The sequence below is a fragment of the Strix uralensis genome, chromosome 8, assembly GCF_047716275.1.
Source record: "Strix uralensis isolate ZFMK-TIS-50842 chromosome 8, bStrUra1, whole genome shotgun sequence".
Lineage (NCBI taxonomy): Eukaryota > Metazoa > Chordata > Aves > Strigiformes > Strigidae > Strix > Strix uralensis.
In genome coordinates, this window is record NC_133979.1 from 3,037,669 (window position 1) to 3,064,911 (window position 27,243).

Here is a 27,243-nt window from a genome sequence, read left to right on the forward strand (position 1 = left end):
TCGGACTCATGAGACTACAGTTCACTCCATTTGAATAAAAAATTGAGTATTAAAAAAAGGGGAGCAGTTTGTGTGTATATGTATTTTGGGGGCAAGGAGGAAGGAGAAAGGGGAAAGTAGTACTTGTTATTTGAGCAGGGCATGCCTTTTTTTTCTTGGCAATCTCTGCCTTCTCTTTTCAACAGAAACATCCTTTGGGGCCTAAATTGTGAGTTAGACACATGTACATAGAGAAACGGGCCTCTGTTTTCTGTATAACGACAGACTACTTATTTTTCAGTACAGACAACCCCTCATATCTGGTATTTAACTTATACGTAAACTAGTCCCTGCAGAGCTACCCCTCTTAATGGCTCACACAACTTTGGAAAACAGATTTTTTTTTTTCTGCTCTTGGACTAGACTCATCACCGATGTATTAACTCAAAACGACAGTGAACCTAAGTCTATTCAGTTTTGTGGGCTGGTGTTGAGTGATTAGGCTTCTTGGCAGACTTGAACTACTTGGGAAGTCAGAAGTGAATCAAAGACTATTACACAGATACAGAAAAAACATTAGAGATTCTGACATACTCAATCCTTTCAAAATGTTTGATGTTTTGCTGTTCTCAAGTGACTCATGTGATTAATAAAGTAGACATATTTGTCATCTCCTTGAACAGAACTAAAAATGTACTTTGTTACGAGGAAAGACTAATAGGCTTCTAGAGAAACGCCACAGGTGAATACCACCCACTGCACTGCTGTCCTCCTCCAACACGCAAGAGAGATGTGCGCTGTGCAGAAGCACCCTTGCTTTTATAAGGAGTTTCAGGAGCAAGGACAGAAGACTGTTTCAGGAGTGTGTGCTACAGTTTAGGTCTGTTGTCCGTGAGCTGTCACATCAAACACATTTTATACTCCATCAGGTCTTAGGTGAGAAGCAATTTAGGTATGATACTATTATTGCTTTAATTAATGTGTCTGTTTGTAAAGGGCTGAAGAAATAGGTGAGGGCAATACAAATGGAGCCTAGGGAAGATAGTTTCTCTAGGATCCCTCTAGAGTCACCACGTTAAGCAGAGTAAAATAGATGTGGCACAGTTGTCTTGCCATCTCCCTCCCCAAACCCAGTCCTAACAGATGTAAACGTAATCTCTTAAAGACCGCTAACAACACAGACTTCACAGCCTCCCAAGACTTCCAAGGGCTTTGTTCTCCTTAGACTGTAAATTAAGCCAAATATCTTTTGTCCTAGCAATCACTGCCATTAGGAATAAGCTGTTCTCTCTCTGTAACAGCTTATGTACTAAACTCATAATATCTGCCCGCCCTTTTTCTTTTTTTTTTTTTCTTCCCCTTTTTGGTGATGCAACCTCAGTTCATTCATCCTCATGGGTCGTGTTTTCTTAGCTCCATGACGATTCTTGCTGTTCTCACTGGACGTTCTCCAGCTGATCCATACCTTTCCCAAGATATGCTTCCCAAAACTAGGCACAGTATTCCTCCCGTTGAGGTCTCACCCATGCTGAGCAGAGGGACAGACGACTTCTTGTACCCTGCTGGTTCTATTGCTGTTGACGCAGCCAAACACAACGTTTCCCTTCTCCTCACAGTACGCCACTGTTGACTCTGCTCAATTTCTGTTCCGCGAAAACTCCCAAATCATTTTAGAAGAGCTGCAACCTAACCACATTCCTATTCTGTAATTTATACAGGTGATTACTCCTTTAGAAGTTTAATATAGTGCACTTACTCCATTTCATCGTATTTCTTCTGACTATTTCTCCAGTTAGCAAGATCATTTTAAAACCTGTCTGCCGGGCGACAGCCTCGCAGTCCCTCCCACCTGTGTGTCCTCCAGCACAATTGCTATTCCATTCCCCAGGTTGCTACCAGAAGTACCAAACCACTGGGCCCAAGACTTTCCATTAACTTTGAGGCTCTCCACTTTCCCTGCAAACCCTGAGAGCCATCCTTGGCACGCAGTTACTCCAGTCCTGCCTTTACGCTACCCTAGTTTCACTAAGATGACTTATAGGAACGGCACATGAGATGTGACATCAAAAGTTTACATGAACTCCAGATACGTCATCTCGTGTTCTCCACAAGCCTCAATAAGCTGCTGTAAGAGGAAAGGAGTGTGACAGGATTTGTTCTTGACAAAACCATTTTAGCTTGCTATTTCTCTCCTTGTTATCTTCCAGCTGCTTGCAAATAATTTATCTGTTGTTAAGCAGATTGATGTAGAATTCCTTTGCACTTTTAACAGGCTTTATGTTTGTCCTTTTTTTTTTTTTTCCCCTTCCCAATTTCCTAGGCCTACTCCCATCAGTATGCAGAGTCTCACACCCCTGAGACCAACCAGGACTGAACAACTTCCTCAGAGGTTAAAGAACTGACAGGAGAAATCTGAAAACACCAAACTTATCCAAGTATTCTCTGACTGTTTTTTTCTTATTCTAGACTGAGATTAGTCTTTACATCTTTGCATTCACTGTGTCTGCTGTTGCTTTCAGAGCAGGGTGGAAAGCAGCACAAAGAGCATTAAAGATTTTAGCCTTTGGTTTCACCTAGCAATAATTTTTCCTGTGCACTGAATCACAAGTCAGCCTTTCTGTTGGCTTTCTCTTTTTCTGCTTCTCTCATTACCACTTAGAGCTTTAGTCCTATTCTGTGCCTCAGCTTTCTGATTCTCTTGCTGTGTTTATCCTACACTTTTGTACCCATCTCTGGTAATCATCTCATTTACAGTTTTTACATGCCTCCCTCTTGTGTCTGAGGCCGCTCCCTCTCTTTCATTCACACCTATCGCTCCCATACACTAAGAGGATGCCCTCACATCCCAAGTATAATCTCTACAAGTACCTATAGATTCCCTTACTCTTCCTCTTTAGATTTGCTTCCCATAGGATCTTACTTACAATCTTTAGTCTACCAAATCACAGTACTCTTTGTATCATCCCTATTTCCTAAGGATTTTGAACTCAGATCATTCAAGACTGTTGATCAAAATACTTTTCAAAGTCAAGATAGCAAATTTAAAAGCACTTTGTCATTTTATATTTGACAGCTATACATTCAGCTAAAATTTGAACATTACATGATAAATGGAAGTGGTCCTTGGAAAAATATGTTTAGAATCAAGTTATTTATCAGGTAGGTATATGTCAAGTTGGGGTTGGGGGGGGGGGTGTGTGGGGGGGGGGGGGAGCTGTTACACAGCATCTCCATTGTTACACTTTAAGAAGCATTTCATGCTACTTACATGATGTTGTGAGTTCATTTTTTTTTTTTACCAGGATATATTAACATATAGGTAAGATATCACTGTTGTGTGGCTGATGGGTGTTCTTTTATTCTCCCTTTGCTATATAAACCTGATTTTTTAGATGTCTAGATATAGATTTGGTTTTAAGTCCAAACTTGCATTTAAAATATTTAACATGCCTTATATTGATTTAAAATGCATCAAGCACCATACAGGACTTCAGTCTTGTCAGACTGCTGCACACTGTGACCTCGTCACACTTTTTCTTGATGCTCAGGCAGCAGTCAGACCTTGGGGACAATCTCTGCCAGCAGCAGAGCAAGCCTTCAATTGCAACTAGAGTTAACAAACTGGTGTGCAACATTGTGTAGAAAAGAGTATCTCAACCCAATGTCGTGCAATTTCAAGAACTTGCTAGCAAATGTATTTATTTCATGAAGGCAACAACTTTTGAAGTAATTAGTAACTTCAAAACCAAATCGGTAATGATTTCCTTCTGTCAACATCCCGCTTACCTCCCCAGATCCACAAACCTGGGAGGTGGGCAGCTGGGAATGGCAGAAGACTTTTGCAGGATTTGGGAGGTGCGTGGGTAGGAGGCAGTGACTGAGGAGTTTGGGCAAGCCCAAAAACAAGGATTAATGTATGTAAGATGGCTGCATACGTACAGTTTGAAAAAGAGCCACACATAGCCAAGATTCCAGACTACTGCAAAAAATTTAAATAAAAATAAAAAATAGGGCTTTGATCTTAAAATTTTGGTAAAACAGAGGCGTGTGGCAGAGAAGATCCCTGGCTTTTATTCCCAGACCTGCTATGGGTTCTCTTTTGGGATCTCAAACAAGCTATTTTACCTGTGCTCCTCTACATGTACCCAAAAGGAGAAAATACATCACTAACCCACAGCAAGATAGAGTGAAAAATTAAAAATTGTTTATAAGCAGTTCTAAGATCCCTTGATCAAACCTACTATAAAAAAAATTGATAACTTCTGGATACTATCACTAAGAAACAGCAAACAAATAAAAATTGAGCATGGTATATTTCTTTTAGATGGAACATTGAAAAGATTTGCTTCTTCCCAAAGACTGCCAAACTGCAATAAGAACCATATTTTCTGTGTGAAATTTAACACCCAGAAGAAACTGTAAAGGACCAGAGGGTCTCCTGTCCTTATACACTTATTACTGCTATAAGCTCCGTGAGCATATGGGAAGAACACTCTCTAGTTTGCCTTTTGGGATGTAAATACAGATAAGCACATTCATCTGTATGCTTAAAAAAAAAAAAAGAAAAAATAATAAAAGAAAACCTACAGATCATCTTAAATAAGTTATCACAAAAAATATGAGAGTGGCAGAAGTACATTATTGCAGTACATAAGTTCAGGCATATCATTTTTTACATGCTTTATATGCTTTGGTTTTTATGTGCATTTTTCTTTAGCTGCACTGTGTATTTCTCAGGACCCAAGGAAAAAAAGAACCTGATCTTCTGGCACACAAACTTATTTAGGTATTCCCCATTCTGATTCGATACCTATCAATGGCCTAAGCTACATATTATCAGCAGCCAAGAATATCATTCAAGAAACAATACCAAAGTATGACAGGTGTTCAAAACATGCTTTTTATCCTTCTTCTGCTTTCCATCACATAGCTTTACCTACTACAGCTTCAGATAAGCCAGGAGAAGTGAGTGCAAATATTAACTATAATATATAAGTTGTGCACATTTCTCGACTCCTCTTCCACATCCAAATCATTGAGAAAAAGCAGCTGCTCCAATTCAGAACAGGGTAAATCCAAACAGATTACACTGAAGTGCTGCCTTATGCGAGATTTAGTAGAGACCACAATAATCGCAAGTCTGATCCCCTGCATGACACACGCCACAATTTCCTACATCCAGCAATTCCTGCGCATAACTCACTGTGGCTGTGAGCATATCATTCCGAAAGTCAGCCTCGATTTAAAGGCTTCCAAGTGACAAAGAGTCCACTGCATCATTTGATCATTTGTTTTCAACACACAGCTCCTTTCAAAGTGAAAAAAGCAGCGAAAGAAAATTGAAGTTGGATCCCTTTATTTCAAGCTGTAGATGTTAAGAGTGTACCTCCATTGCAAACCACAGTAAAATGGAGAATTCCATGAGCACGCTGGGCACCAGAAATGGTGCACCAGAAGGTCCACGAGCTACTAACTCTGTTACACAGAGGGAACTGCCTGGCCTGAAGCATCATGCAGCTATAGATAGCCTATGCCAGGCACCCAAGGTAAACTATGTGTTTTTACACTAAGCTAGTCCAATTCATTTTTGCAGAGTTAAGTCTGTGTATTTAAAACAAACTCTGAACAAAAATATCTTTTTTGTTTATAAAAGTTTCTTTTCCAAATCATTTCTAGGCACTTGTCTCTAAAGATAGCATTTTCCAAACAGCTCAGTCCTCTGGATGCTGAGGAATCCTTTGGAAATGCACCTGGGTGACTTCAGGATTTTCAGTCATGTCACTGTGACTATTAGAGGTTCAAACTCTGGTAGCCGTCCTTCCGCAGGGACCGCGCACGTGGATCCCACGGAAGGTCACTGCAGCAGGGAACGTGTTTATTCTGAAAGAGCCAATTCCAGGATCAGACCTCAGCCTTCATTTTGTGGTGCTTTAATGGAAAACTGCAAAGTGAAATTAAGTCTGCAGCAAAATGAGGATTACTCCAGCACAAGACTAGGTAAGGAAGAACAAAAGCTGTTCTCATGCTAGAAAATGCCCTATCACCTGCCTTTCACCTCTATCTCCCTGTCTGCTTTTATGAAGTTTAATCAGAAAAATATATTTTGTTATAGTTCAGTCTTAAAGTTTGGATGAAACCAGTTGAAAACTCGAATGGACTGTAGCATGTTAATGATACCGTACTCTCTTTTGGCTTCTTGCCAAAGAGCAAACAGTGCCAACATTTGCAGACTTCCAACAGGAAATTAAATAACTGCCCTGTTGGAAATACAAACCCATTTACAGTGGTCAGACTTGCATTTTCCAAAACAATGATATAGTTTGTGCACGTAAAATGCTAGGAAAATTTGTAAGAAGATTTAGCCAAATGAATACGAAACAAAGCCTTATGAAAAGGTGTTTTACACAGGTCTACAAATTGCAGCTTTGTCAGGTGTACTTCCTGACTTAAGGCTTGTGTAGGAATAATTATAAGGGTCTTTACTGAATATGCTGCACACCCACACCCCCTGCCATGGCCAGTGACTGAAGATTAACAGAAGAGCTGCTTATTTCACAATTTTCTGTATTCTTTCATTTACTTCTTGAGAAGTGTTTTGGGCAGCTTATAAAGTGCCTGCCCTGCTGGAGACTTGGGAGAGCCTGTGCTTTATTTTTAACCTGTTGTATGACTTCTGGTCCCATCTCTGCTCTAGGCTACTGCTCCTCCTGACACACTTCGTTACATATTGAAGGGCGAGGCAAACTCCTGTCCCTGATGCAGTCAGTGGTGCTTTACCAGTGACACCACCACCGCCAAGCTCTAGACTGTAAAAGTACTAGAGAAAGGAGCCTGCTCCTTACCAGGCATTTGTACACAACCTGGACCATGGCATAAATCTTATACAGGCCCTGCAGGTGCAATACACAATAAAAACGTATTATTCTTTAGCAAATTTGATTCTCATCTGCATTCCTCTTCATCACCCTGCTATCGAAACCTTTTTCCTCTGCCAGCTTCTTGGAAGTACTATTGCCATTTAGCGTCAGAAACGACATGGACACACAAGCCAGGAGGGGAACAGGAGGCAGGCAGCATGTTAGCCAGAAGCAGGATAGTTCAATAACCAGGAATAACAGCAGCAGAATTTCCACACCTAAGGGATTAGAAAGTTGTCCTTCACATTTTTGCCAATACTAAGATAGTGACAACTGTGACATTACTCCCTAATACTATTTCTTTTTAAAGCAACATCATGCATTAGTGCAAACCAACAACACCTTATCTATTTGTTAACAGAAAACTTCACTACATTCACTGTAAATAGTCTAAAGTTGCAGGTATAGAATACTTCCCCCCCTCCCCCCAACAGCGCTACCTTGTATTTTTGCACAGTAGGGCCTTTCATTCGAGGATCTGAACTTGTATTACACAGGTGGGTAAACATTATTATCCTACTTCACACAGACTGGGAAGGAGACAAATTGTTGCAGAGTAAGTCAGTGGCGAACCTGAAGGAGAATAGCATTCTCTGCAGAGCAGTCTCCTCTGGAGTCAGCAGTCAGCTCTCTGGAGTAAAGACAACTTGCAAGAGAAAGAGTTTGTGGGATCAAGCCCACTAACCAAGTTCCTCCCAGTAATGAAAGTCATATGGGAATAATTGCTTGAAAAAATCCTGTTTCCCTAAGAAATGCTTCTAGGATGGATTGAAGATTCACAAAAAGATACAGATTATCTACGTTGGACCTGTATATTTTAAAACTTCACCTATAGTTTACGTGTAGTTACATAAAACTACAAATTTTACATGTAGTTAATGCCAGCAAAGTAGAAAGACACCTCTACATCACTACTTTTATTGCTCCTTCCCTTCTTTCTCTTCCACTACAAGTTGAATTGAGGTCCTTGAAAAATGTGATCAGTTACACCACTACCCTGGCATGCAATGAATTATTTGCATCTTTTAGATTCCCATTCTGCATAATCCATTTGACTTGTGAGCAGAATAATAAGCAAGGAAAAAGAAGTATATTTGCAAGTGGCAGGAAAAGTAGCAGCAGGATACAGCCTTAAAAAGTCTCTCTGAGATCTCAGATGCCCCAGGACACCACTAACCGCTGGTCAGGTCTCACTTTCAAGTCTCACTCTTGTAAATGAAAAACAACTCAAACTCTCACTCACTTAGGCCCTGATCCAGAAAGGCACTCAACCGAATATCTAACTTTAAACACAAAACTAGTCCCATTTAAATCAACTGGACGTCTCGACTGTTTACAGTTACAATATACATTTAAGTGTTTTGCTGGATTGGGGCCTTAAGCAGAGATTGTTATTTAACACTTCCTTCAAGGTATCTTGCCGGTTTTTTTGTGCCTCAACAAACTTCATCTATTTTCCATCCACTGCATCTCCTGTTGTTTCTTGAACAAACACAGATGTCCCCAGTCTGAACACTTCAGACTCTGCTACCACAGTAATCTAGGAACCAGCAGATATTAAATTAAAAAGCAAGTTACTATTTTCAAAGTTTTCCTTAAAGACAAGAATAAATTAGCAACATTCACTGTCAGTAGAAGAAAAAAAGCAAACACAGGCAGTGGTGCATATGCTGTGAGGCAAAGAGGGATGATAGGAAAGGGGAAAACAAACCAGCCCTGCGAGGAGGTAACAGCTTGAGGCATTTTCCCTCACCACAGCAGTTGCCTCTGTAAGAAGACGAGCAGGAGGAGTCCTCGCTTCTTGCTGTAGCTGATAAAGCACCAGAACTTGCCACAGGACTTGTTTGCTGAGAACGATCGGAGACATCTGCAGCAACGCCGTGTGGAACAGCTTTTTCAACAGAAGTCGAGCACTTCCAGCACCAGTTTGCACAGAATGGCTTCTCCACCTGTGTCTCCTTGCACTATCTAATGCACAGACTTGTTTAAACAGTCCCCAGCCTAAGGTGGTGAACCAGGGACGCACAAAGACACACACCAGTTGGATGAGCCTTCATCACAGCAGAGGGACCAAGAAGCACTGGCAGCTCTTTGGCCTCTTCTCCTCCCAGCTCTTCCACCGCAAAGAAACTAATCACATGGACAGTAATGGAATTATTTAATCAAAGGGAACAACTTCTTTTAAAACAGAGCTGAAGAAACTGCTTAGACAGACCTCAAAATAGTCAGCAGGGGATCGCTTTGAAAAAACAAGACTCCCAAGGACCGTGAAAAAAACACACTGGAGAACAGAGATTAGAAAAGAGGAAAGAAACAGCATGAAGAGGAAGAAGTATCATGTGCTCTGCTAACTGCACCTCTTAATTAAAAGAATACAACTCTGGTTCAGTGAGTTAATGTTACTGCGCATCCCTGCTATAACACACATTTTTAAAAGGGGTACTTTCCTGTTCTTCAAAATGCTGAAGGATTTAGATTCATCTGGCCACAGCATGTTACAGAACTAAAGACATTACAAAAAGATAATCTCTAGAAAGCCTGTGCTGTTATTCATATATTGAAACATAAGAAAGATATTATTGGTTTGGAAGTTGTCAAGACACTTCTCTTTACGTGCTGCAACAGAAGTCAGAACGAGACATTATCCAGCCTCTATGAAAGGCTTCCACTGGACACGGGAAAAATCAAAGGCCAGAAATCCTTTGGGGTGTTGCCATTACTTTTCTAAACTAAATTATTACAAGTATACATCCCACTCACATAAAACTAATTTTATTTGAGATATAAAGCTTCAAATATAAACAAAGTTTTTGGAAGAAAAATAGGTCAATCATTTTAGCTGCCATGCCAAATAGCGTCACAGCTCTGACATTTGCTAATACCATTACAGGGTTTGGGCATGTGAACATCTGTAATTCTGCTCTCCAGTACCTTCTTCCCTCAAAAAAGTAAATTGGTACAGATGGATTTTTTTTTTTTTTTAATAACCCCAGTCACTAAAACCCAGAAAATAAGAAAAAGCACTGGAAACTGCATTGTCATTAGTGTGCCTGTACTGTATTAGATCAGACATGTCTCTGCTTAGAAACAAATTGATTGCATCTCTTGGTAAATCAGTCACACTGTGGATGATATACCAATCATTTCCCAGATTAAAGAAAAAGCATCTGCTTATAAACACAAAACAACTGAAGAGCTGGCACTGCTGCATAACTTCACGGTATGTTATGCTTCTCTGCTGTTCATCATGTGCACATAAGAATTGAACCATACCACATTTCTAAGCCCAGATCAGGGTGTTCATTGAAAACTGTATCTGCCCTATGCTTTTGGCACATGTATAAAAAAATGCATTTAAATATATTTTTTTTTAAAACAATGCATGCAAAGGATGTCATGGAGCACTCATCAGTGACTACCGTTACCCATTCATGATTTCTAAGAGCTATCCTTCCTTCCACCTACTCTTTATTAAGCAGCTCAGGCGAGCCTTGCAGCACGCTTGGAAAGTCAAGAAATTTGGAGTCTTGATGAACCAAAGGAAGTGGAAACTTTCAAATCATGGACTCTTCAACAAAGACAATTTATTACCAGCATCGGTCACGGTATGCATTTATTCTGCATTTACATTAGTGTAAGGAAGAACAGGTTTAGTCAAAGTATCTTCCTGTGACTTCAAAGTTTCAATTAAGCAAAGCATATCCCAAAATTAAAGGGATGTTAATAGAAAACATCTAAGCAGATGTTGGCTGACACAAGAAAACCCAAACAAAACCCCAGGACTTTGAATTGCCAATAGAAATTATTTGTCAGAGTAGCCCGATAGCAGAGCCCCAAAGTGCGCTCTGCTCCTCATAAAAGAGTGTGAGTGAAAATGCAGCTGCGCTCTGTATCAGATGATGCTTTCAAATACTCTTAGCATCTTTGAATAAGCCTTCTACCAAAGACAATATAAATCACAGAGTTCAGTGTACACCATTTCACATTCAAATCTCAACAAACTACAGAGTTTCATAGAGGGCAAGTTCATCATTAAAAAACACAGAACAAAAAATAACAAAAAAACCACCCTGGAAAGCAGGCACCGACACTGAATTTCCAAATCTTCAGTGTTTGTGCTCTCCAGGGGTGACCCGCCTGTATATTGCATCTTCAGACATACCAGTATCTAGACACCAGGGAGCTGGAAGCCCTAAAAAGCCTCAGATTAAAATTGGCCCAGGACAGAACCTGTTGGTGCAGGCCAGAAAAGGGCTGCCAGAACCTCCCCTGCCAGGTGCACCCCTTTTCCAGCACATTTTCACCTGGGCTTATATCCAAAATAAACCATTGAAGTCCCAAATCCCAAACATCAAAAGATGTATGAACATAAAATATCTAAAATGTTTCCTAGTTTGGCTCAAACTAGTAAATTCTGCAGAACTCAAGCAAGGATCAAACCTTGTGCAACAGGAAAAAGACACTTTAAGCTGTCTTCTCTTTCACTTCATCTGAACAAATGTTTGATAAATTCAGGCAAAACAGACAAATCCAGAAGATTATAAAATCCTTTTTGTACATACACAGAAATCACTCTATAAAGTGATGAGAACACTAATAAAAGCCAAAGAAGCCACAGAGGAGACTAAAACCAGGAGCTAATTTAAATGCACAGCATCAAACATTTCCTGTTTTATATCTTTATGTTCCTCCAAAATGTGAAAAGTAAGTTCATGCTCAGAGAACTCCTATTACTCTCCTTGAATTGCACATGCAATTGCTAAATATAGGCTTCGAGAACAAATATTGTCTCAAGTAGCAACGGCTTTCATCAAATACTGTAAATGCTTTCCTGATACAGAAATGGATTTAAAATTTGGAAATGAAACCGCTTATTTCAAGTCATACATTCACAGTCTGAGAAATATTTCTAGTAGAAATAAACAGTATCTTTTCATTAGGATTTGACTGAATGCTACACTATTTATTACTAGGCAAATGAGATGCCTTTTCATTTCCTACTATATATTTCTTTAAGAAAAAAGACAGGATATTATGGTTAAGGTTGGTAGAGGGCATGAGAACATATATGGAACAAGAAGTGTAACCATTTGCATTTAGCTGTTCATTTTAACCCCATTATGGTATGAAAGTCATGCAAAGGAGGTTGGATAATATTTTGTTTAGTGAAATCAAATACCCCCTGAGCAGATATTTTCCTGTATGCAAAGCATTTGCTTTCTCCCTTCCCCCAAACAGCTATGCAAGAGTAGACACTGTTTTCTCATATGGCAAGCGCTTTAAATGACAGTCGTCTTTCATCCCTGAAAGCTGAGACAGCTACACATCACAGTATGGACAGCACAGATCAAAACTATCCTCTCTCCCATGGCATTTGGTGCAGGAAGCAAAAGCAACACTATATTCTGCTTAAAGAAAAAACCCAAAGTATTCAAATTTCACACGTTCTGCAGTGAACACTTAGCATCTAGGGGAAAAGGGGCACCGGCAGAACTCCGCACTATCACCATTTGTCAATTAGCTTTCCTTTGCTGCACAAACCCACGGAAGAATAACCATCTCTGGTGGTACCACTGCACATCTGAACGACACCGAAGCTGATGGGAAATACTCAGGAGTTGTACCAGTGTAAGGGAGCAACGTGGCAAAACAAAACAAATCACCTCTCCCATTTCTTTAAAGCACCACGTGCACTTTAAGTCCCAATGAAGACAATGAGAAGAATTGCACTTCTCTGTTCTTCAGGGTAAGATATTCTAGGACACTCAGCACTGAAGTTGCTTTCTGTGAAAGGACTCCCCTTGTTCACTGCTAGATGAAGAGCGCCTGGAAACAAAGTGGCAAAATTATTTTCTGGGGAAAAAAATAGATTTTCTTTTTAAAAATAAGGAAAATATATCAAAGTAACTTTTCAATTTACTTTCTATGTCTAGTAGTAACAAGTACCATCATTAACAGAAATGAGTTCATGCTAACTCTTTAAAGTTGCACCTTTTAGGGCGATAACATCACACTCAAGGGGTGGGCTTGCACCGCAGATCATCACTTTCACGTTGAAAGCAGCCCTATTTTACCCAGAAGTCCCAGAAAAAGCTTAGAGAGTGATTCCACTGAGGCCAAAATTAAGACAGATAAATCTTTTTTGAACAGTTAGATAATTCATTTTTTACCCCATATTTAAATAAAACTGATATGCTAATAGCTTCAGATACCTGTATTGCTTAATGTGCTACAGTTCAGAAGAAACAGCTTGGAACTCAGGAATACTTTAGAACAAATACAAATCTAGTGCATTATTTTTAATAAAAACATTGATCATTAGAAAAAATATGTTTGTAAGGAGAAGATGCCATGGATCCAGCCTGTTATTTCTGACACAACAGTACATCTCATCACAAGTCCAGCATAGTAAGCATTCTTTTACACAGGAAATACTTCAGCTGACTGAAAGCAATTGCCTGCTAAATTTCCTAAAAGATGCATTATGTTATTCTTTAAAGGACTCTGGCAGAAAATCTGTCAGGCTCTGTTGCTCAGATTGACTATTTTAATCAGCATTACTGAATGACTGAGCCCTAGAGGATCATAACCCCTTGTAGGACCTTCAAGACAGCAAAGCAAGTAGAGATCAAAAACTACTATTTCCTTCCTGCACCTCAGTCATCTTCCCTGTAATCACCAGCCATCTCTGATGTCAGTAATTTACAGTAAAAGTACAGTAACAAATAGCAGGATAACATCACGCCTTGATACCTGATGAAATGAAAGCTAAATTAACACAATAATCCTTCAAGAACATAAGTGCCTTCTCAAGGAGCATGACACTAGCTTATACAGGCAAGGGGAGGAAAAAAAGGGTATAAAATTAGCTTCAGTGGGATAATGCAACAAAAGCAAAAGAAAGCTGAGCCTCCATATCACCACGTATCTATCCTTTACAATATTTCAAATGATTTTACAGTTCTTTCTGACAGATACGTACATAGACACCTCTCAGCAAACTACGTTGAATATACACGCTTAATCCCCTACTTGCAACGTCGAGACAGAATTCTTCCCCTTAGGCCTTTTCAGTTATTACAATTAGTCCATGTGAAGTTACCCTTGATAATCTTGGGAGATAATAACTGGCAGGGGGAATAGTGTAACAGAACATCTGACAATTACAGGGTTTGGGTAGGGGATTTCTGTAGAGCTGACAAAAAAAAAAAAAACAAACAACCATACCTAATGTACAAAACTGTGCAGAACCCTACACACTGCAATTTTCCCAAACCAAAGGTAGCGATAGCACTGCTGTCCCTGCTGTGACCCTCGCAGGATGGTCTGCGACACCAAGACACCAGCTTCAGTCATATACTGACACAACAGGAAGAACAATGCTAGTTCAGACACTTGCGCTGGATTCAGTCAAAATCTTCTTGAAAAAGGGGACTGCTCTTAGAGCTACCCATGGATTTTTAAAGCTGGATGGGACCATTATACCAGAGGTACCCCTTCATAAACATAACGCAGGCCAAAAAATGCACACAGTGCTTAAGAGTTCCATATCCGGAGTCTTCAGAATGGCCTCAATGAGAGCACCAAGTAGGGCCCGTGAATGACAACAGAGCAACTTACGATGTTCAGGTTCCCCAAAATCCTTATGAAGGTCCCACATTTACAGGAGCCTCTTCCACCTGTGGCACTCACCAAGAAATTATATTACCCAACCAAGAGCCTTATGGCAAGGGAAAAGTGTGCAGGTAGTCTCTCCTTTATTGAACAAATTCACTGAAAATAAACTTCACCTGCTATGGACACTGAGAAGACCTTTTTCTCCTTCCCCCAGTACCAACTAGCAACGTTCTAAATTTTCAGGACAGATCAAAGAACTTCCCCAGAACTAGCAGGACCTTCACAGATACATAGATTTTGAAACCAGAGACACAAGTGTGACCACTGCCAAATCTGGCTCCCAAAAAAAACTGTTCAGGAAGAAAGGAATGGGACAGTTAGCTTAATGCCCAGCCTAATCTGTCTCACCCTGAATAGCACAACCAGCAAAATAAATCAAAAGTAAATCAGTCTGACTTTGACCTTCCCTGTAGATTTTCAGATTGAAATTAAGAGGGTTGATCACAGAGCCCCTCATATCTGGACCACATTTACTGCTATGAAAAGTAGGAGGCCAAAGATCTTAAGAGGAGTCCATATGTAACGTCAAATTTCTGCACATAAAATATTCTCAAGTTTTGTGAACCTTTTACTACTGCGCGGGGTTCACTACACAACCAGTCGTTAGAGTCAGAAACACTCATTAAGATTTAAAAGAAGATTGTGTATTTAAAAAGATATACAAATCAGAAAACCAAAATGCGAGAGCATAAATCACATCCTACAAAGAGACTCTCAAAGGAAAAATGGCAAATCAGATATCATCTTGCCCTGTATAACTGAAGAAAATCAGGAGAACATCTTCTTTTGATCCCTGATGAATTAGAATTTTGCTAACGACTAAGATTCCTCTATAGTGAGAGGATGCCTTTACAGCTTCCTCCCTTGCCTGGGCCTCTTTTTGGAGAATTTACATAGCAGTAGGGGTTAAAAGAAGCAAAAACCCTTCAACAGGTCTTTTTAGCTGGGCGTCCGAAGGCCTTCCTAAAGCTCTTTGCTGTACTAAAAATCTGGTTTATACATATGTAAAATACTACCGTCCTTAATGTCGTGAAGAACATGTGTTTTTCAATATGTAGCAACATATCATACACGGGAAAAATAAAGGGAGAGATAATGACAACATCCAACTTATGGCCCAGCAGTGGAATGACCCATAACTTACAAGAAACAGTCTAGAGTTATGGTGGTCCTCCACTCGCTCTGCTGGGGAAGGGGCTAGAATGCATTCAGTTATCCCACACCAGGTTTCAATTATTCATCTCTTACTCAACTTCAGATTTACTTACTTAAAAGGATACAATTTTAACAATAAAACTCATGGACAGTGTTAATTAAAAGCTAAATCTTGCCCTGAGCTGGACTTCCAAAGTCTATGAGAATGTTCACAGCCCATTTATTTATTCCAGCATTGTGTCAGTGATTAAATTACAGTAAATTAAAAACACAGTGACAGACCAATAGCTAAAATAAGCGAGGCTTGTTGCATCTCACTTACAAAGGTTGCCAGACTTGGGCTCTGACAGACTGCCAAGAAAAGTGAATTTAAAAGTAAGGGGCCCTCAGTTCAAAAACATCCTATCGTGAACATGAAGTGTTTCAACCTCAGAGATGCCAGCAGCCCGGCATTCCCAAGTTAATCATAACCGCTTGATGCAATACAGGGCAAAGCGACCATGCTCTCAGACCACAACTCCAGTCCACTCAGAGCTGTAAAAAGCATCAGCAACACTACTAAGTCGCCCAAGATATTAAAAGGAAATTGAAGAAAAGGCTTAAGCCTCAAGAGCATCTACCAGCTAGAAGGGGGCCAGCTTTGCGCCAGCTGGAGCTTCTGGGAGGACTTCTGACATATGGCTAATTACAGCAAATGCAATTCTCCTGACCAGCAGTAGCAGAATGCATCAAATGCCCAGACAGGGCCTGAACAAAGGAAGAACCCACTTGGAATTTCAGATTTAATCGTTGGCTGATAGCTATTTCTAAACTACCACATTTTCACTTCTAATTACCGGCTTCCCTCTTGCTGCCAGCTTCTCAGCTGTGGGATATTATTAGCCCACCAGGGTTACTCAGCTCTCAGGGGAGCTCTGTGCTTCTACTCTTCATAAAAAAGCAACGGGTGCACAAATCAAAACTGGGAACTGTTTTTTGCATTTGGAGAAGAGCTTTAAATGTAGGAAGACAAAATGATTCACGACACTAGAATAGTAAGTCAATGGTCAGAAGCAAAGATCCATCTAGCGCTATTCTGTGGCCTTTGAATGTGTTTTATGATATAAATCCATTTCCCTGACAATCAACGGGGAATTAAATGACCTCTGGTCATTCTAGGTGAAACACACTGAAAGCAGAGCTCAGCGTGGTCCTTTCTACACTCAGCTTGTTCTGGAAAAAGAGATGTTTCCATCATGCTACAAATTTTCACTAAATTCATAGAGAGCTAAGGTATTTTTAAAAGAAAAAAAAAAATCAAAACATATGGAATGAATAATTAACATATAAAATAAAATTAAAACCTAAAACATACAGAATCCTTGTTACTTATACAGCACATCAAATATTTCAGAGTAAACAAAACAATTACAAAGATACTTCCTTTTATTTGAAGCCAAGTTAATTTCGGAGAAGAGATGTTCAACCATGATAACTGACCTCCTACAGGAAAAACTGGGAGAGGCAAGAACTGTTGTAAACACAGTGTAGACTCCACAGCGCTCAGATACACAATAACTCTATAAAGGTGTCACAGGTGAGAGTGATATCCACTGTACAATAAAAATGGTACCTCTCCATGAAGAGAAAGGCGAGGTAACAGAAGTCTTGCAAAAAGGACCTCACTTGATCAAAACCAGATCTAATCTTAGTTCTAACACTGAATTTTATTTTATTTTTTTTGTCATTTGGCCAAGCTTCTGGCTTCTCCTAGAGCCCGCTTTGTGTACGCAATCACACTTACCTTTGAGGACAGAATTACTGAAACTGAATTCAACAGAAAGAAAACAAAACCCCTCTCCAAGTTACATATTCCACAAACATTCAAAGGTATGAGTGCTGAGGTGGTGAGACAGGCTTGTACATTTTATTTGGCTGCTGCTACAAACATGACAGCATTATGACACTGCACTTCTCTTCCAACCAAGTCAAAAAGTTGACTTAACCATTCACTTTGTAGCTCAGAGCAGTAATGAGCACAGGCATAGATAATTTTTTCTGCAAGTGGAATGAAAACTTAAAAGCTTCATCAAATGCAAGAATTGTCTGAAAACATTTAAACTCCTTTCAACTTGTAGTGAGAAAAGGTCAGGAATACACCTGCCTGACCTCATGGGGTGTACCAAGTCTGGACTAATCCTTTCTGTTTTTTTCCAGATGTCTGACTATCTCAAAGACTTCAACAATTAGCAGTTCCATAACATGTTCATATTTGCAACAAAATGTCTCTGGCAAGCTGTTTTATATTATCCAACATACCCAGTGCATAATGTTGTGTAACAAAAGCTGGTACCAAGTCTAAGAAAGAATAAAGAGAAGTGTTTACCACAACCAACAGCCTCTCCTAGGAGAACATCAAGACTCCAATGGCCTTATTGTATGTGCTTCAAACTTTTTAGGATGTCCATCAGCCCAGTCTTGTCACCATACTCCGCAATTCATTCTACCACCCCAGCATTTTTTTGTTACCCAAGAATCCTTACACATGTCAGCACCTTTACACCCCTGCTTTTAAACCAAGGCCTTCAGCAAGAACGATCCTATCATCAGACACTCACATTCTGTTCAAAATCAGACAAAAGCTCTCTGGAAGATGGCGGAAAAGTCACTTAACTGAAAACACTTTAACACAGTAACTATGATAATAACTTTTCTATAGTGGTAGTGCTAAAGGAAATGCTTAGATGAAAACAAAACAACCTACAGCCTCTGCCTAGCACAAATCAGTCTATGTACTACTGGAAGCATTGCCATTATTTTTCAAATAATGGTAGTTACATAGTTGTAACAATTTAAAGAAACAAGGAAAAGGGGTGGTGTTACTATTAGGCCTTATTAGGGTCCACTCTTGATCTAACGAGCCCACTCAAAAGCTTGTCAGCTGAGCTAACAAAAGACAGCACTTTCCTCTACAAATGTCATTCCTGCCTTTCACCTAGATGTGACTAGGAGACTGAAGTACAAAGACTGGTTCTTTTCGAAGTGGTATTGGCCCCACAAGAAGAGATGAAGTATCAGACATGATTTTAAAAGGGCTCTAGTAAAATTTCTCACTGCATCATCTCAAGCAGCTTCATTTCTCCTGACCAGGCTTCCAAAGGCTTTGGACTGATCTGCGCCCTATGCCCTTAATGCTGAGATTCTGAGAAGTGCTCAGCTCTCCCAAGTAAACGTGAGAGCTAAAGGTCCTCATGAGCTTTGAAAATAAGGCCACACAGATCATAAAATCCCTCCTTCTCCGGCATGTACTTCCAGCACCGAAGCACACAGTTTCTCTGAGTAGCCACTATGTTCTGTATTGACCAGCCACAGTGTGGACACTCTCAGGCAGCACAAGAGGACGAAATAACTATCTCTTAAGAGGAATGCTCATGCTGTGAATCTGGAAGTGCATATCCTTCCAAAGATAAGTTCTAAGGGTAAGAAAAGCATACCCTCATATAATTCCAGTCTCTGGAGGGAATGTGTGATGAGGTTATAAAGTTGCCGAACATTTTTCCTTGCTTATCTCTGATCTTTCCATTTCCCATGGCCTGCTGCTGTGCTCCGACACAGAGCTTCACTGCTCCAGCTCTTTCCCAGATCTGCATGGAGCAGATGTTCAGACCTCTGCTGCAGCAGAGCAGAGCATCTGGGAACAGGACAGGAGTATGCACAACTGACAACCCTTGGAGGAAAGGAGCAGAAGGTCACAGGAAGTCATCGTGAAGTATCGGTTTCAACATATGACCTGACCAGTTGGAAAAAAAAGCTTTTAATAAAATGCAGGCTTCCACTGGGGCCTCCACGAACTGTTTTCTCAAGAACTCATCTAGTTATGAAAATTTACCATTGCATATTGGGATGGCTAAGTCTTAATGTAAACCTAGTCCCAGATATCTGTTACTGAGTGAAAGCATGTCTTTGTACAACACAACGCAGAACAGGGCATCAGCAGCAGTTATAAAAAACATGCAACATCTGCACAAAGTTACCAGCACTTTTGCTCAAACTCTTTAGGAGGAGTGTGTCTTGTCTCAATTTTTTTAAAACTTTCCCCAACACCAAGACCAGACAAATCTCCTTTCCCTTCAACGTTCCCAAAGCACCATAAACGTGTCCAGGCTCCTTGCCTCCAACGCGACAAGAGAAACGCCCGGGTGGGTTAAGCCATGCCTAGACCAGCACTACCGAACTGGCAGGTAATTGTCCCAAATCAGCTGATGGGGACGGGCTGCCCAGACCTTGCCAACATCAGCGATACAGGATACTTCCTCCAAGAGACAATGTTTTGTTGTTCTTCAACCTCCTGTGAAGGTGGCTCTGTAGCACCTCACTGATCAAACACAACCAGAGGCTCCATGCAGCTCGCTGAAGGGATTTTGTTAAAAGAGGATATCATGTACAGTTACTCCATGGAACTCAGTAGAAGTAACAAAGCAGACTTGACCGAGGCTTTCTTCTGCTTCTGAGCCTATTTCATGCCTTCAGCGTGAACTCCAGCTAATAACTTGTTGAAATACCTTAGAAAAAGCCTAGCATTGTACACAGCACTGCTGAGACACGGTACTGGCCCCACAATTAAGTTACACCGATCAGTTCCTCCTCAACGGGAGTGATGTGGCTTTCTGTTCCTGTTGGTGACCATTCTGCATTATTTTTCAGGAATCACATCTAACTAATCATCCTCCAAGTTTGTGTCCGTCCCAGCAATATGCACCAGGGATTCTTTTCACACGTCACTAGCCATTTCCTCTCATATACTGCTCTGCAGTTTTACTTGGAAACAGTGGCACTCCAATGTCTCCACTTCAGGAGGAGATCCTGGAAAGCAATCTTCCTCACTACAGGATGCTGGCATGGAAGTATGCTGAGAAGCCTGCGTTATTGCTTTCCCCTCACTAAAGGGTTCCTTTCTAAAGCTACGTCTTTTTCCCAAGCTGTCTGATTTCGGCGGAGCACCATTTTCCATATCACATTGCATCAGATTCCAAATGTACGCAAGTTCTTTTATTTGACATTATACTCCCAAGAGAACCTAAAAGAACTTTACTATTCAATAATGGTAATATTTAGAGCTTTGCATACTAGTGGTATCTATTTAAGCTGAAATTACTCCATGTTTTCACCTCAGCAAGCTTCATAGCCTTTCTATGCATTCTGTTATTTCAGCCCAATTAAGACATGACCGAGCCTCTCCTATGCCACAATCCTGGCAACGGGGGGCAGTGACTCTGCTTGTAAAGAGACAGAAGAAATTACAATTTCTTCTGTAGCACCTGACCAAATGAAATTTCACATCAAATGTAAAACTTCAGGAATTTTAGAGCGCTCTTCATTCACCATAAAGTATGTAAAACTGCAGTCACTGAACCTACAAAAGCATCCTTCAGCTAACACCAGTGTTTTGTTATTCTTTCCAAAGAATCATAGACAATAGATCTCATTTATTAATTTCACTCTTGTTTCATTTATAAATGAGCAGATTCATAGACTCTCAATATCTCCATGATTAAAATGAAAAAGAAACCAGGATAGAAGGAGCCCTACAAAGTCACTTATCTATTCAACAACTGCCCCAGGCCCAATCAACCCAAAATTTCTTTAAGCTCTGATTTAGTGAGTGGGTTCCACCACCCTCTCAGTGCTACCCTTACCACTAGAAGCTGTTTCCTACTGTGTAACCAGATTTGGATTTCACATAAGCCTTCCCTCTGCTTTCAAGCGCAGGAGAATATTGTATGACAACAGCCCCAGTTTGCTAATTTTTAAAAACAGAAACTTAGATCAAAGATAGCATCTTAACAATAAAATAGCTTCATTTGATACTCATTTAAGGGTTTCAATACATAGGATTCACCATCAAAATGATGCTGCATTATCACTGTCACACCTCTGCAAGGCTGGGTGTGAGAGTTCCCAGCTTTGCCAGGGCCAGCCCCAATACAGGCTGCCTCGTTTCTTCTGGTTCAGGGAGCAACCTCACCTGTGAAGTACCAGCAAATACTACCTACAGCAAGATGAGGACATCACACTGAAACAGTAGATAAAACACATGACTTTGCAGCCCAAAATAACTGCAGCTTACGGTCTATCAGATTACTAAAAATTGTTTCTTAAGATACAAAACTTCAAAAACATGCACAATTGTCCAAAGATAAAATTTGCAACTGAGGATGACTGAGGTTTTTTCCAGGGCTTGGAGAAGAGGTTTACACTTTTCATTTTGTATTAGTTAACTTTCTAGATATTTCTGGCTTGCAAGACAATCACTATGTGGAAAGCAGCTGCATTTAGTTAAGAGATTTTTTAAAAGAGTTTTCAACTCTGAGGTGCTCTTTTGAGTCTCAGAAGACTGCTGCATTTCTACATGTTTTTCCAAAGAGCAGTATCCAGTGTCACACCTCAGGGAAGCTTTTTTTCTCCCGCTCTTTGCCTACATTCAGGTATTTGTATTTAAAATCCATACACAAGCTTTAAAACACTCCCCTGCCCAATCTCATTTGCAATGCTTTAACTTGAAGTTCCAGTGTGTACATAATCAACACAGCAGTTTCAGTAGACGTTAATTATAGAAACAAAGAAATGGTGTCCTGAAGATAATTTGCTGATACTTCAAGCAACTTTTGTCAAGAAATGGGAGACTACAATCACTCTAAGTCAAACAGTGACATCTACTCTCATCCTCTTATAGGCTTAAGGCAACAAAAGCATTTTGTTTGTTTGTAAACTCATAAGTGGATACTGGCTGAAATAGCAGCCTGTTGACCTATGGATGGAACAATTAACCACCAGGGTGTTGTTACAGGGACTAATCAAGAGCTGTGGAACTTTATCTCACAAGAGGCAACTTTCAAGGAAATCAACAGTACCCCCTATAATCTAAAACATAATCTAGAGATCTGTGGTTATCTATAAGCTTTTCAAATGCTTTTATTCTATTCACGCTTCTTCCATTGTGACTCCTCATGAAGTTACATGATACAGAATAATAATAATAAAGCTGAACTGATAATATCCATAGTCAGATACTGCAGAGAATGAACAAATATCCAGTTGGAGAGTGCCTGTTACTTATATTGACATTAACTACAGGGTTTTATTCAGAAGAGTTGGGCCAGCCCGTGAGCACCCTTGGGAAGAGCAGGCATTAAAGACAGCATGAATGTACAAAGGAAAATGTGCTTTTTGTTTTGTTTTGCTCTCTACAAGGAAAGGTCATTGACAAAAAGGAAGCAGCAGGAGACAGGGGGAAAAGTGAAGAGGAAAAGGCAAAAAAGAGCTTTTGGAAGGCAACACAGCAAACCAGTTTTGGTCACTTGACAATATCTCAACTAAACGGATGACCTGGTAATAATCCCCCCAAAAGAGATGTGACAATAGCTGCGGAGGTTCCTGGCCTCCAAGCAGATACACATCTGACTGGTCCTACTGAGCTGCATCAGCCTACTCACAGGAGGCCATTTGTGCACATCTGTATACATTTACTGGATCAGAGTGTCAAACTGGGAAGTCTCTGGAGTGGGAGTCATGCCTTCACAGATGTTTGGACCAAGCACAGCACAATGAGGCTCTGATCCTTCTGGACCTCAGGGAGCTAAAAGCCCAAACTACTCTTCAATATTTTCATTGTGTTAGACTGTCAGATCTTGGACTCCCAGCCCATGTTTTCTGGTAGTAGAAGTTAGGCTACTACCAGAGATAGACTCACTGCAGTCTTTATTTGACATGCCTGGGGGGGGAAAAAAAAAAAAAAAAAAAAAAAAGTCTTTTACTTATTTAGTGGTCCATATTCTATCTTTTTGAAAAATGTGAGGGTAAAAGGGTAGGGATTGAAGGGTTCTGTATGGCTAGTTGGGTTCCTGATGGAGAAAAATCTATTCACCCAGCCATGGCAGTTATCTTAAAGAAATTTGTAAAACACTTTATAATAGTTTTTTGGGTTGTTTTGTGGGTTTTTTGGCTTTTATTAGAGTGTTAGATGTTCAGGTTCCCTTATTTTTCTACAAAACCTTGATCTTTAACAAGTTTGGGGGAAAATGTAGTATGTGGTTGTAACATATGTGATAGATATCTATCTATAAAAAGATAAATCAATCCCTTGATCTGCCCGTGAGTCAACATTGTAAGTTTTTGCCAAAGGCATTAGTTAAAATACAGGAAATATTTCACTGTGGAAAGTAATTGTGCATAATAACTATATTAATAGTCATACATAAAGGTAAATTCATATAATGAAAGGTACTGCCCAGCAGAACTCACAGTAAATAGAAAATTGCCAGTTTTGGCCCCAACATGATCAGTTGATTTATGTTCGTGGGGTTTTTTGATTCCTCCAGTCTCTTAGAAACCCACAAAATTTCATATTATAACCCTAAAGTTTTGAAATTATTTGAAAAACAGAAAAAAGATGGCCTGTCTTTTTTTCCCCGCTTTTATAGATACAGCTATTTGTTAAGCACATAGAGCATTCCCTGGAGACACTAGAAAACAACATTTGAAAATTTTCCCATTGAGATGTCATGGAGAATTCCCACCCTGAGCTAGAACATCATCCAGCCATTGAATCTGCACCAGAAGACTCCCGTGTCCAACAGAGTCGCACTGTGATACCTGGAAGTCATTCAAACAGATTCACTACCTGACACACAGTCCCCAGAAATGGAATCATTAGGGACACACTGAAACACAGCGAGAAATGCAGGCACAGGCATACAACAAGAGCCTTGTATCTGGTAGCTGCGACTGACTTTTTAAAGGCAGTTATCCTACAGTATCTGCAATTTGGCTTAGAGGTTTTATAACCACAGCTTTTTCAGTTCTGAACTTCTAAGTACATAAACTCATCAGCCCTATCTCTTTAGTGTTCACCTTTTCCCCTTCTTTAAATACTAAACATGGCCATATTACCAACCAGGACTTTTCAGAAGTGGCTTGTGATTTAAGTACCCACCATAAAATACCTTCAAGGAGAGGGAGTTCATGAATATCCACCTCTTAACTGAAATTCTCATGCAGGCGTCCAAAAGCACTGCTCACTTTTTACTGACTTGGCCTCAGAAATCAGTCCTTCTTGCCCAATTCCATCTAGGTCCCTTTATGCTTGTGCTACGCGTTAAACATAAATCATCTGCAAAAGGCTGAAATCAAAACCCTAATAAAACAGAAGGATCGCAAAATAAATATTACTCATTAAAAGCAAATCAAAGAGGCTTTCTGTAAGGTTATTGTTAAAAAATAAATACATTTTAAAAACCTTCTTGAAAGACTACAGGGGCGATAGGATGGCAAAACATCCCCCAAAGCTGGAGCTAAAGGATAAGTCATCCTCGATAACACCACCTCGGGAACCATCAACCACGTCTCAAAAGCGAGATCGCCTGGGAGCGGCTACACTTCGCCAATAACTCGGCCGAACGCTTGGAAGGGCTTTTGACGAGGCAATTAAACACAGATCGGGTATAAAACTCGTCGTTAGTTAACGGGAGGCACGCAGGGAGGGCGGGCGGGGTGGGGGGGAAGCGCCGGAGCCGCCGGGCTTCCCGGCGGGTGGAGGGGCCGCGCTCCGCTCGCCCCCACAGCCGGGGCAGGGCGCCTCAGGGCCGGCCCCGCCGCGCCGGACCCCACCACCGGCTCGGTCCCGGCCTCCCTCAGAGACGGACCCCTCCAACACCCCCCCCGCCCCGGTATCACCCCCGTCCCGCCGCGGGCGAAGGGAGGCTCCCGCGGGACAAAAGCCGGGACGCGGCCCCCCGCACACCCCTACCTTGCGTGGCGTCCCCCAGCTCCGCCCGGCTGCCCGCACGCAGCAGCAGGAGCAGCGGGAGCAGCACGAAGCTCCCGTCCCCGCCGCCCGGCTGCTGCATTCCTGAGCCGGCGCCGCGCTACTCCCACATCCACCGCGCAGCGGCCGGCGTCCCGGGCCGGCCCGCCGCTGCACCGCCGCCTCCTCCTGAGCCGTCCCTACGCCGCCGCCCTCAGGGCTGCGCTCTCCTCCGAGGCGGGCGGGGAAGGGAGCGCGGGCGGCCGCCGCCTCTGCCGCCCTCAGCCCCTCACTTGTCACTTTTCCGCCCGCTCCGCTCACGGACCGGCCCCGGCCCCGGCCCCGCCGCAGCCCGGCCGAGCAGCGCCCCCTACTGTCCCGCCCACGCCGCTGCCGCCTCCCCGCCCTCCCCCGGCCCGGCGGCTGCGCGCCGCAGGGGGGCGCTCGCCGCGCCTCGCCCCTCCCCGCCGGGCGCCATTTTCCCCCGCCTCAGCCGGCGCCTCTGCCCCACGAACCTTGGCGGGTGGCCGCCGCGTACCCTGCCCCGGCAGCCTGGGGCCCTACGGAGGGGAGGCGCCGGCCGCCTGTGCCCCCCATGGCTGAGCCCACCTCATGTCTCCTCTTTCAGAGCAGGTGGATTTATGAAGGCACTGGTTGGAGTTGCCTTCCGTTTCCCCTCACTGTTAACACTTTCCAAGGGTCTGCCACTCATGAGGTAAGAGCTATCTGTGGGATTATTGCACCTGGGGGGGAAAACACTTTTCCAGGCAGAGTCCAGTTTTGTTACTCGCTACCTCCACTCCTAACCTTCCCAAGTCTCTGCCCTAATCACACATGAGAGCTGAAATACCTTGTCAGCAAACTTAGCCGAGGAACCTTCTCAGCCACAAAGTAAAGGATGCCATGTCAGTAGAGAGGTGGTCACATCACTACTTAGAGTGTCCAACTCACAACCGCAAGCACAGGTCGGCATGTACCTGCCTCACACACCAATGCTGCCCTCACAGCAGTGCCGACAGGGAATGGTCGGGAGCTACCGATGCCCACCTGAGCCACGATGGAAGCACGTAATGGCTGACAGCCACCTTCCGCCCCTGGGAAGGGCATCGGTCACTGCCCGGGCACAGCCATGGTGATGGGGAGGGCAGCTGATGGGCTTTATGTCATTTCGAGTTTATCCCACTGAGCTCAGTGGATTTAGTGCTCTACTTTTTAGAGCATTTCCATTGAAACAAAGCAAAGAAACTGAGAACTAGCAGTGTGGAAAAGTGATTATTTCTCAACTGTTGTTCATATGTGGGTTGACAGTCAAGAGCTTCTAATTTTCCCCTCACATTTCAGATTTACTGGGTATCTCCTACTTCTCCTGTCAGGAATTCAGAAGTCCAGTCTGCATCTTAAGGAATCATTTTCAACTCTGCTGTAGGGAAATCAATACTTAATATAGATTTCTTCTAATGTAGCTTTTATTCAAAAAAAAGTCACCCTACCTAAAAAGGAGTCAGGTATAATTGCTACCTGAGATCACAAGAGCCAAGAGCAGCCTCGTAGTCCTGCTCTCGTTCCCCCATTCTCCCGCACATCTCACCCCAGGCTGGGGACTGTCCCCACACACTTGTGGCCTCAGCACCAGGGCTCAATCAGCCATGATGTACCTACAGCCAAACCGCAACAAGTTTTTCCCTCTCACTGGTGACAGGAAGCTGAGCTTAGTGGGCAGGAGGGTTTACAGTT

The 27,243-nt window shown here is 41.8% G+C and overlaps 1 protein-coding gene across 1 annotated transcript in view; it reads right to left on the bottom strand.

The window, feature by feature from the left end:
- ROR1 (receptor tyrosine kinase like orphan receptor 1) overlaps nt 1–25,748 on the bottom strand; it is a 172,309-nt gene extending 146,561 nt beyond the window's left edge. Inside the window, exon 1 of the mRNA XM_074875838.1 lies at nt 25,513–25,748. Within this exon, the coding sequence (XP_074731939.1) occupies nt 25,513–25,612 (100 nt within the window). The 5' untranslated portion in view covers nt 25,613–25,748. The remainder of the gene's footprint in view (nt 1–25,512) is intronic.
- Nucleotides 25,749–27,243: the final 1,495 nt, after the last annotated feature.